General features: G+C 47.1%; 1 protein-coding gene across 8 annotated transcripts in view; it reads right to left on the reverse strand.

Annotated features, from left to right (window-relative positions):
* The window catches only part of GLI2 (GLI family zinc finger 2), a 194,597-nt gene that overhangs the window by 37,893 nt on the left and 144,418 nt on the right, over nucleotides 1-12,286 (reverse strand). For 7 of the 8 annotated variants that reach the window (XM_065840950.2, XM_065840949.2, XM_065840946.2 and 4 more), the window contains 2 exons: nucleotides 3,702-3,904; nucleotides 1,834-2,028 (listed from right to left, as the gene is read on the reverse strand). In XM_065840950.2, the coding sequence (XP_065697022.1) occupies nucleotides 1,834-2,028; nucleotides 3,702-3,904 (398 nt within the window). The remainder of the gene's footprint in view (nucleotides 1-1,833; nucleotides 2,029-3,701; nucleotides 3,905-12,286) is intronic. The other variant, XM_065840947.2, reaches the window with a different exon arrangement.

Genomic DNA, 12,286 nt, shown 5'->3' on the forward strand with positions numbered 1-12,286 from the left:
AGCATGTGAAGGCCCAGAAAAGGCTTTGCAGTTACTCATCAACAAAACTTCACTGAAAGATCAAAATACATGCTTGGCGAGCCCCGGTTTTCCAGTGAGTAATAGTTATGAGTTTGACTGCATGAAACCAGGACCTTTGATATGTGACTTATTCCAGAGCCGTTTTCAGAAGGTAAGAAGGAATAGGGTCTTCTGCCAAGGTGACTATCTCAGATAACTTCAGACTAAGATTGACCTCCAGCAAACCAGAGGATGGGCATCTTGGCATGATGAGAGTCAGTCTGCACTGACATGAAAACAGTTGTGTTTGCTTCCCTCACTGACTGTTTATCTGGCACTTCAGGGAGGCACCGCTGGTCAGAGATGGACTAATAAGGAGGCAAGGAGGAAGGAGCCTTGTTCATGAGCCTGAGGAGAACTTGGCAGGGCTGGTTTGCGCCCATCTGCTATAACCACAAACTTTAACCCTTTGGAGGGAAGACAGAGCAGTCTTACTGACCAGTTGCTTTGTAGCAGAGAAGCTCGGAATACATTTTGGCTGTTAGAGGCAGGATGGCACCATGAGCATGTGCTCTCTTTTTCAGAATAGGATCCAGGTTCATGATCAGTCTAGGAACTGGCAGCAGAAAATGACTATACCGGTAAAACTTCCACAGCAGCTGCAGATAAAAAATTGTTCTTGTTTGTTTGTTTGTTTAGGTTTGTTTTGTTGTTGTTGTTTTGTTGTTGTTGTTGTTTTTGTTTTTGTTTTTTGTTAGAAACATCTGCAAGCCCCTATCACTGAACAACCAGAGCAGCTTTTATCATTCTAAACCAGTCACTTTATGAAGCAGCAAGACTGTAAAGTCTTTCAAAGTCTTTCATCTCAAAAGCTCAACAACAGAAACTTTGAAGCGGTAATAAAATGATGCAGATCTCCACTCCAAAAATTATAATGGTCCACAGGCAAATCTGAAGGCAGCCCAGGAAACAGAAGCCGATATCTGAAAGTCGAGCTGAGACTTCTCTTTCTTTCAGCAGAAATAATCCCCAGACTGCCTTCTGTAATATCTGCACAACTCCAGTTCTTACAAGATGTGGCATGAAGTGAAAGGAAAGAAATTTCTAACAGCTCTAAAAATTGCTTGGACCTTGGATATGTTTTCACACAGATTTTGCCCAGGCCAGCTGTCAGGCCATGGGGGTGACTCAGCACCATGGCACCTAACTTGATTTTATTTCTTCTTCATTTAGCCAGGAGCCAGAACTTATGGGGCTTATAATGCCTGATACTAGCATAAATACCACATTCCTGCATTTTTTTTCTCCTGTGAAGTACTAACATATCCTCTCAGCCGTGGCTCCCCATTAACATATTTTATCTCCTTGGGGACCTGAGAGGTCCCAACCAAGATGAAGAGTCCATTGTGCTGAGCATGGCTATGCATGGTAACAGCGAGCCTTTGCTCCTGACACCAACCAGGCTAAACTCGGGGGCAGACAGGGTGGGATGGGGAGCTAGAGATGGAGCTTGCCCCAGGGATGGTGTGGTCACCCGTGGCCAAGGGAGCAGGATGGCAGCAATGTCCTTTCTGCTGGACCAGCCCGCCTCCTTCTCATGCAGCAGCCACGCCATGCTCCCAAAGACCCTACAATGTGTGCATTTCAAATTATGTATACTTTATACACATGTATGGAGCAAGGCAACCTTTTAAACCAAAAATTATAGTGCATCACTGGTAGGTTTCAGCAGGACAGAGAGACCATGTACAGCAACCTTCACCTGGAGGATAGCCCCATCCAGCCCCACTCAAAATTTCAGGCACGTCTGGGAGGACCCAGACCACTACTCACCATCAACGGGGCTGAGGTAATCGTGGAGGTGGGCTGTGCTGGCTGCTCCTCCGCTCTGCATCAGAAGGTCCCCATAGGGGTTTGGGTGGCCAGCCATCAGCGTCATTTGGTGGTAGTAGTCAGCAGGGTTGGCTCCTGGTGGCGGTGGGGGCAGCCCGAAGAGACCTCGTTCCTTCAGGTGCTCGTGAGCCACTGCTGGAACCGCGGGTGAGGAGAAAAACACGGGGAGAAGGTTCCCACCACAACGTTAGACTTCAGCACTGACGTTGGCGGCCCCGTCTCCCCCCCACGCCCCACACCAGCCCCGGCCGCCCGGCTCCGTGTAGGGCTCTCGTGACGTGGGCTTGGGCGTGCTTCTGCGGACAAAAGAAACTAAGCTGGGGCCTCTGCATTCCTCCATTTCCGCAAATTTATAAACAATCTCTCGTTCCCCCTTCTAATAATCCTCCTGTTCGGACTCAGCCGGCACCCTGGGGAGGGGGAGAGGGCCCAGCCTGCCGGCAGCAGTAACCCTGTCAGCATTAACATCCCTGCCTATTACGAAGGAAAGACAAATGCAGCCCAGTTCCCGATAGCAGCGCAAGGAAATTAAAGCCAAGGTCTAATGCATAGAGCTAGGTTTAGTGTCTGGCAGCATAAAACCATTTTGGCTGCCAAAGCCAATTACGCTCACTTTCTCCCAGCTGTAATTTTTCAAACCTGCCTCCCCACCCGCTTGCCCCATTAACTTATTTACCACTGCCTTAAAAAAAAAAAAAAAAAAAGAAAAGGAAAAGAAAAGAAAAGCAACCCAAACCACAATTCCTCTTTATTAATAGCAAATAATGACAAATCTGGCTTTGGAAGGGGAGAACAGGGCAGGACACATGCACGTCAGCCATCAGACCTCTCTGCAGCGGGCGGCTGGGAGTTCAGATGACATTTTGGGGGAGGGAAGAAGACGCATACATCTCCCCATCACCCTAGCAATGTTTTTGTTAGCCATAGAAGATGAGTTCATGTTGCCAGACGCTAAGCTGGGGGCCTTGTCACTCTCTGGTGCACTTTGCTTTGCAGCAGAGAAGGACCGCTTGCCCCTGTAGCAGCTCGGGAGCTGAGAGACGCTGGGGTTTGCCTGATGTGCAGAGACCTGGTCCCCAAACCCTGGCTGCTCCCTGAGCCAGCTGCCTGCAATCATGTAATGTAGCATTTCTGATGAATACATCACCTCCCAAAGTGAAAGCAGAGTTGGGCCCTTTCCCCTTTCCCTGCTTAGCTGGTTTTGTCCCCAGCTCCCCAACACAGGGTCTGCCAGGGCTCTAAGAGCATCACCACGTCTGCATGTACCAAACGCCAGCAGACCCTCACCTTCTCCCAAAAGTTGCTGCAGGACAGCTCAAGAGTAAGGAGGATGAAAGTACAGCCCCTTTCCTTCACTCGGTAACCATCCTGCCTGGAGATACAGAGTCCACAGGGAACAGCCCAGCCAGAATTGCCTCATCCCTGCAACGTCAGTCCCAGCCAGGCCAGGCAGCCGGAGCAGTTGTGACCCTCTTTGGGGGAAGCAGGGCTCCTGGTAGAGACATAGGAGCAGCGAAGCTCATAAGAGAGCTGAGAGCGCTGCAGAAAGGAACGTACTTTAAGCAAAATATTTATAATATGATCCAGCAGTAATAGCTATTCTCACGCTATGCTTTCTCAGGGCAACGATGCAAAACAAATGTGCAGTTAAAGTGGGGGGAGGAAGGCTGAAAAAAAGAAAAGGAGGCAGCTCTCCCACTTCAGAGAGCAGCTGCAAAGCCTTTACAGCTGTAAATCCCTGGGTTTTAGGGAATTTCAATGCTAGTGAGCTACAAAATCGCTGCCTTACCAGTAGCACAGTATCTTACCGTCGGCGGGGCTGAGGCCCCTGGCAGCAGAGATGACGGAGAGCGTGGGGCTGCCGTGCACAGAGCGGAGGTAGTGCTCCATGTGGGGTGCCACGTAGGGGTGCGGCGGGCTGAAGGGTGACTCGCCGGGCCCGGCGGGGTGTGGAGACAGGCGGATGAGGGAGATGTCAGAGATAACAGGGCTGCCGCTCAGGGAAGGAGGCCTGGGAAGGAAACAGAGACATCTCGTTATTCACAGCCTTTCTGGAGCGGCCATGGCCATCTGCTGTCCTCCTCCCTCCCTCCTCACCACCTTTGTCCATGAGGGAGGAGACTGAGGACATGGTGGGAAAAAACGCCTCTGTTGGCATATGTAGGGCCTGAAGCCAGCAGAAGCTTCACACAGATGCACACCTACGTTGCACTCAACACATACTTGTGCAGCGTGGCTGCCTCAAAAACGGCCATGAGCTGCTTCGGGCAGGACTTGCACATGCAGGCTGCATGGAGCACATTCAGTGCTAGAGATCTCACCTCGTCTCCTTGCATGCGGAGGCTGGCTACATGAAGAAATTTGAGGCAAACCCAGGGTCTGCAAGCTCCCTGCTGGCCCTGGTTATCCAGATGTTTAGTGCTGCCATGTACAGACAAAGCCCTGGACAGGGCTGCCTATGAAAGGATACAAAAAGCACAAGGAATACTTATACAATCTGGAGGTGATGTGCTTTACTCGGCCTAGCATGTGCAGCTCAGCCAGCGCTGGTGGAGCAGCTCTCCCTGCCTGCGTCCATCATGGCTTGCACAAACCTCCTTGACAGGTTGGTGGAATAGTTCAGAGGGCAAAAGTTCAGCAGAGGTTTTATTGCATGCTTTCTAGGGGCCACCTCTGTTAAATCCCTCAGATCTTCTTCAGGCCAAGTGTTACCTGAGAAAGCAGAAGGGATTCAGCAGGTAACAAGAAAAAACAAAAGTCACAGGAATATTTTGGGACTTGAGCGGTTTTCTCAGGGTGAGCAAAGATGGAACAGAAAGTACACAGACATCTCCCAGACATGTCTCCTATTGTACCCTCCAGCCCCTTAGACAAACCCTAGAAAGTGCAAGGAGGGGAGGAAAGTTACACACCCTGAGCTGATAAGCAGAAAATCTGAGTTAGATGCCAAAAAGAGGCAGAACTGTCATAAAGCAAAATGAAAGAGCAAAATCTGCTTTGCATTAGCTCTCTCTGTACTCACAGAGTGTTGGAAGCAGAGCTGGTGTGGAGATGCAGGTCACGGCACAGACAACATTCGTCCCTGGCTGGGTGATTTGGCAAAGCTGAGGGAGATGGGTGTGCACCTGTGGGGCTGCACCCCAGGCATGGGAGACCACAGAAATTCAGGGTCTCAGAGGTCAGGGATCTGGGACGTGGGCTGAGCTAAGAGGCAGTATTACAAAGGTCCTTCCCTAAGAATATCCAAATATGCCATTAGTGAGTGTAAGATGAGTCTCTCCATGCACAGACAACCACAAACATGAGGGTCTGAGCAGTTTAGGCATGCCACCGGCACCTCAGGATCTCAGTCCCACCCTGCCTTATCAACAGTTCAGGTGCATTTTAATTCATCTGTAATACTTGCATATCAACAAAACCACACAGAAATGTAATATAAGCTTTGCAGACTTATTCAGCAGTTTACGAGCATGTTTGTCTTTGTTTGATCTTCCGCATGTTGCTCTGTCTTTCTGATAAATTAGTAAACCTTGTGGCTTTTTGAACACTTTCGGCTGAGGAGTGGTAAATTAAATGCTTTTAAAATATTTATAGTTCAAATTACTTTCCTGTAGCAATGCGCTCTGTGGTTCAGTGGTGTGAAATAGAAGGCAGAGAAAACCTATCAGATATAAAGGACTTGGGGACATGCACAGCCAACGACACACACACACTTGTTGGACCCAGACCAGGGTTTCGCTACAGGAACACCCACCAGCATCAAGCCTGTTTTCTTTTACAGCACTGAAAGACAAACTTACGATGGCACGGCTGTTCCAGACCTCACCACCTCCCCACCTGCATCACCATGGCCTTTCATTACCAAAATTATGGGGCGACAGAAGACCCTCTTCGAGTCGCTCTCCGGTGCCTCTCGCCATGACATCAGCCATGGCAGCGGTGAGCTCGGGAAAGCTGCAGCCGAGGCCACCAGAGCTGGTTTCTGCCGAGGCTGCTAATAAAGGCAGCTGAGCACGGAGCCGACCAATTTATTTCTACCAGGGAGGAGGGAGAAGTGAATCAAAGTCTCTGTTCCAGATTTAGTTTCAATTCATTTCTAATAATCTCCACCGCCTCATCTGGAAAAAATGAAACAGGATTAAAAAAAATGATGTCATTAAGAAAACATCTGACTAATTTTTCTTCTGACGAAGACTTAATATAAGTGAGGGGGGGATGTAAATTAAAAGCAGCCCCAATCTTCCCTGGGCCACAGAGCCTGCCTTAATACATAAGCCATGAAAGAAGTTTTCTTACATATACAATAAGTTGCCTCTTTCATCAGTACTCACAGCTTCTCCCAAAAGGGTTGTGAACTTCTTTGATGCAGGCTTGAAACTATGTATTACCAGGTTTACGAGCCTTTGGAGCCTCTGCTGATCAAACTGTGAGGCCAACATCTAAAATGTGTATAACAATATGGAGAGCTTGCTGTTCATTTTCTCGGTGCTAAATTGAGCAGAAATGCTAGAGTCCCCCAGAACAGGAAAACTCCACCCTGCTCAAAGAGGTAACACTGGGAAAAAGATCAAGAATTCACCCAAAATGCATGCAGCTGGAGACCTGGGTGGTGTTTCAATATGGGGCTGGCCCTGTGCATAAAGACTGGGTTGGAGAGCAGGCTTCTCTGTGAGGCTTTGCTAAAAGCCTCTCTTTGCCTCACCTTTCCGTCCATGGACTAGGACAGACATACTCTCAGCAGGTCTGGCTCTGAAAGCTCTCTCATAAAAGGATCACCTCTCACCATTGTACACCTACAGTTTTACCAAATCACCATCCCATGGCACAGCACATACCAAAATAACATGGCTTGCAGTAGCTGCCTACCAGGAAAGACTCACTCAGCCAGAGATATCCTCTGCTTCTAACTTCCACAAAGTTTGATTTTTTTCCCCTTTTTTCCCCTTTTCCCACTGTCATTATTTCTTATATAATCCCCAGATTGTGCCATTGCATCAGCATTCTGCAAATACAAAGCAAGAGGCAGGCAAAGCCTCACAGGTCTGCTCCTAGAGTGGCAAAGGGACAACAACTGGCTGCTGCTTTTTGGAGGCAGTGGCTCCAATGGGGGAGACATGGAGCGATGCTGGGGGAAGGTGGGTCTGCCCCCATGACCAGCTCACCTCCTGGGCAGTTGGGGCTCCCCGTCACCATGACCTGAACCACTCAGTGGGACAATCTCCAGCTTGGTGAGGTGAACCAGTCCATGCAATATCACCACAGCACCATAACTGGGTTTCTTCGTGTGTCCGTAGAGCTCCCTGCCCAAACCTCCACTATCCATACATCACTCCCTGCTCCCTTCCTGAATCCTGTGGATGGCACAAGGAAGACACCGCAGTGACTGGGGCAGAGCTCCCCGCTCTGCTGAAGCCAATGCTGTAAGAATCTCACTGTCTGCAGCAGGACAAGGCATTTCACCTGGCCATGTATATTTCTGAAGAAACTGGGATTCTGATTTTCAAACAGGCTAAGGGAATTGGGTGTCCAAACGCCATTAAAGTTAATGGGAGCAAGGGACCTGTTTTCCCTGCAGGCCCAACGAGATGCCCAGGCTCTATAATTATGTTCAGGACTTGTAGAGTAATTTGCATCTCTGATGAAGCACACGAGCCTGGATTCATTTCTTCCACCCAGGAGGGGCTCTCCCAGTCTCTAGCAGAGGGAGATACTACCTGATGCTGCTGCAGGGCCTTAGGGTGATGCTGGTGGCATGCATGCTGCTGAAGGCTTTACCAAGCAGGTCTTTACCGGTGCTGTGGATAACCGTCCTCAGAGAGCAGAAATCCTTGCACTATTCACCTGTCTCCAGCCGCCTGCAGAGTGGGACCGTAGCACACGCGGTACATGCGGCAGTGGAGCAGCATGACCAACACAAGGAGAGCACCTGAGATGTGACACATACTGCTGGTGGGACATCAGGAGATATTTGGTGGTTTCCCAGGGGCTGGTCACTCCTTGACTACCCTTCACGCCAGAAAGGAGATTTGCTGAACTTTCCTGCAACATGGGTTTTACTTAAAGGAGCTCCAGCTTGTCTGAAGCTCCAGTCTCATCCTCAAGGCTGGAGAAGCAATTGGTAGTTTTTCTTTGGAAAGCAAGGAAAAAAAAATCAGCCCGTGGTTCTCAGTAAGCTGGACCAGCATGCCCCTGCGAGCCTTGCAGGCACTTTCCCCCAATGCCGCTGCTCACAGGAGATGTGTGTGTGCAACACTCAGTACATCGCAGCTGGACACAGCACTGAGAAAGGATCCTGGTGGTCCCATGGCAGAGGAGCAGCAGCATCTCTGAGGAGCTGCACTGGGCTCCTGGAAAGGAAAACCCCTCAGAACTGGCAAAACCAGTGCTGGCTGCTATGAACAGGGCCTTGGGGTGACGTTTTCTCCTCCCGCTCTCCCCCTGTTGTCATGCACCAGCAATCCCAAAATCTTGCATGGTGGAGATGCAACATGCAGGTCTGGAGCCTCTGCAAGAGGTACCCAGAAACGCACACAATGGTTAAAGAAGTTGCACATTTCTGACATAATCTCCATCAGTTAAATAAAACCCAGAAAAATAAGGACAATTAACCAGCACTAATGTCCCATGACTAGTCTATGTGCCAAATATATTCATTCAGCAGAAAACAAAGGGCTGAATACTTTTCCATATGCTTAATGGAATATGGACCCTTGCAGGCAATTGTTTTGCTGCACAATAAGAAAAATGCATAACTGCTACACAGAGATGGAAGCTAGGAACAGAGCTGCTCATGGGGAGGGGTATCATAGCCTGGTAGAGTTTTGCTGCGAGAAAAAAGCTTTTAAAGCCAACAATCCTTTCTAAACCCCACATAAAAGTTTAAAAGTTCTTGCTTTTGTTACGTTTTAAATAAAACTTCCTGGTCTGCTTTTTGCAACTCTTGTGTACCCAGAACACCACCCAAAGTCTGCACGAGGTGGAGGAGAGCCATATGGATGCCTGAAAAAGGACTGCACTCGTGGCAGACACTCTACATAGGGGATGCCAAAGCTGTATCCAGTAGGAAACCTAAAATGCCCCAGGATTCATGCTAAACGATCCAGTCTAAACAGCTCTTACTAGCCCCTCAACTTTACCTCTGTTTATTTCTGATTTAAAGTCCCTTACAACAGGAAGGGCAAGAGGTCATGACACTTGTGTGGTACCCTCAGAATTAAACCCCCATGAGGTCCCTCAAAACAAGGTACCTTTCAGAGGTCAAACCTGGGCCACAACTGTTGAATTCACATGGCATTTGATCATTCATAAAGATTCCCCCATCCCATTTTTTCATCTCAGAGAGTGAAGGATGTGGCAGGAGGAGTGGCATGGAACCACCTTGCTGTCTCCTCTCCCCCCCAGCCACTGCCAGGGCGTGCAGGGCGGCTTGTAATGAGGAGACAGGGAATCACTCACACTTCCCAGCTCCCCCCGCACTGCACCAGGGTGATAATTATCCAGTAAAGTGATCTGATTCTCAAATATAGAGCTATCAATTCAAGGATGACGACTTATGTGTCTCACTAGGAAGAGATCAGGATGTGAACCCAAGAGACATCACTGCTAACTCCCAGCCCTCCACTGCTGGGATGCTAAACACAATTCATTTTATTTCTTTTTCCTGTATTTTCTCCAATGTAAAATGGGGTTAATAATATCTTATTTCTTTTTCTATACCCTCAAAAACAAATATTATAGAAAATCAGAGTTACCTCTCTAATTCAGCAATTAATTAACTCAGTTATAAGATGCTGTGAAGCTGGACAAAACTTGTTAAAGCTTCTCTGCAGAAATTTAATGGGCACACTTTGAGCAGTTCCCATTTTCTCCTTTCCCCTAAAAATGGCTTTGAGGCATGGAAATCATGAACAATAAAAAAGATATTTTAACAGAGAGGGCTACTTGCCATTAGGTGGATTTACAGAGGGAAGTGGTAAATTCAACACCGCTGCAGGCTTTATGGCAAAACTAGATGTTTTTCTAAAAGATGGACTCCAAGTGTACTGCAATGTTTTGAGTTTTAATAGTAGAAAGGAGTAATTTCTCCCACTGTAGAAAGGGGGGGAATCATATGGCCGGTGTCGCAGACGTCAGATCAGATAGCTGTGGCAATTCGTTTGGGCCTTAACAGACACAAATCTCTCAATATATAATCCCTTATTTGTAGATTTGTGGTTCGGGCACTGCTTTGAGAAGGATTTAGGTAGACACCATGAAAAATCCCACCATGCATCCATTGGCAACGGTAGTTGTCTAAATACCTTTAAAAATCATGCCTTAAAGTCTAATCTTGTATCACTGAAGTAAAAGGAAACTCTGCCACTGATGGCAGAAGAAACAAGAACAGTCTCCAATTTGTCAATTCCTCTGTTTTCCATCTGCACCATGGAAACAGTATCGTAATCTAAGGTGGGTGGCATTTCTTAGCACATTTTCTTTCCATCCCTTAGAAAAATATGCTCAGGACTTAATGCAACTTAACGCCTATGAGGTCAATTTAATATTTTTGCTCCAGGTAAGAAAAGGGATTTTTTTGTTTCCAGATTAAAAAGAGCTAAACATAGAATCAGAGAGTAGTTTGGGTTGGAAGGGCCCTTCAAACTCATCCAGTCCAACCCCTCTGCAACGAGCAGGGACATCTTCAACCAGATTAGGTTGCTCAGAGCTCCATCCAGCCTGGCCTTGAACTTTTCCAGGGATGAGGCATCGACCACCTCTCTGGGCAACCTGGGCCAGTGTTTCACCACCCTCATTGTAAAAGATTTCTTTCTCAAGTCTAGCCTGAATCTCTCCTTCTTTAGTTTAAAACCATTACCCCTCATTCTGTCATAACACACCCCTTTAAAAAGTCTGTCCCCATCTTCCATTTTTCCTTTCAAAAGATCATTCCATTTCCAAACACACCTGACTTCAATCCTAAATTCAAAATATCTAAAATCAAGAACAAATGCAACAAAAGATTTAATTTTGCCTGTGTTATTTTTTATCAGTGAAATCAAAACCATTTTGGTTTAGACCTTGACACTTTTTTTTCCACCTAGGGCCCACCAGAACTTAATAACATTAATAAGCTCACAGATTGTTGGCAGCATTATTTGGAGGGAGCAAATTTGTATGCCTAAGTACAGGAACAGGCACTTAAAATAGAAACTATCCTAACTACCTATGGTTTCTTATTGCATTTATGCTGCATTTACCACAATGTAGATCAGGTTTTGACTGACACTTGTAGGCATAACTGCAACACAAAAACAACAACAATTTCAATATTTGCTTTTAAAATGGAAGAAAAATGCAAATTTTTAATAAGTAAGGTTGCCCTCCATTATACAACATGCAAAGAAGCAAGACATCAAAGGTAGAAATTAGAGTTGATACAGGACCTTCAAACCCAAATCAAATTAGTGTCTTGAGGAGAGATCTTTGATTTAAGCTTAATAGTGGTGATTTTTTCTTGGGTTGTTTTATACTTAATCAGTCACACAGCCCACTGTGCAGACATATGTTCCCAAAGCACATCAAAGCGAGTAAACATTCTGTTTCAGATCCTAATATCCTTTTTTATCCAATTATCTTACTTACATGATCTTTTAATTTAAGTTCTGAAAGCCCACCTTTTCACACGAGCTTTCCTTTCGCGATGGAGGCAGAAGGATGACCAGCTCAGTTCTTGTGAGATAGCCGCCAAAAAAAACCCCACAACCAATAAATCAAAGCACAGCAGATGAGTCTCTAAGATAGTTTCTTGAGAGATTAATGATGAAAGCCTTCAGAGAAGCAGCATATTTTAAGAAGGGGAACTTCAAGGAAGGTAGCTGAGAGGGAGAGAGGGAAGGAGAGTGAGAGAAGAGGCATGAAAGAAAGCATGGATAAAAGTGCAAGAACCAGTGAAAGTAGTTCAGTGACAGACCGAAGGAGCAATGCAAACCTGGAGGCATGTGAACTTCAGACTGAAACCACCAGCCATGAGAACTTGATTCCAGCAGTCACAAAATTCGAGAGCTGGGGTGTCGAAACGCTGTGGGCTCAGGGTGGAGAGGGGATGAGGGGTGGGCAGTGACATTGCAGATGGGGGAGGGATGCAAGCAAAGTGGGAAGCAGTGGGGAATGAGATGGGAAAGGTGTGGACACCAGATCGTGATGGTAGAGCAGACTAGGAAGCTGAGGGAGAACTGAGAGCACCCTGTGCTGGTGAGGGCGTGTGGGAAATGGGTGTTGGAAAGATGTGTCGCATGCGACACAGCTGGTTTCTCTGCAGCTAGATGATTTCCCTTAAGACACATGGGTATTAGCACTTTTGAGTGAATACTTCGCTTGTAACTGTGAAGACACTTGGCTTTGGAAAACAAATGGA

The sequence above is a fragment of the Patagioenas fasciata genome, chromosome 7, assembly GCF_037038585.1.
Source record: "Patagioenas fasciata isolate bPatFas1 chromosome 7, bPatFas1.hap1, whole genome shotgun sequence".
Taxonomy (NCBI): Eukaryota; Metazoa; Chordata; class Aves; order Columbiformes; family Columbidae; genus Patagioenas; species Patagioenas fasciata.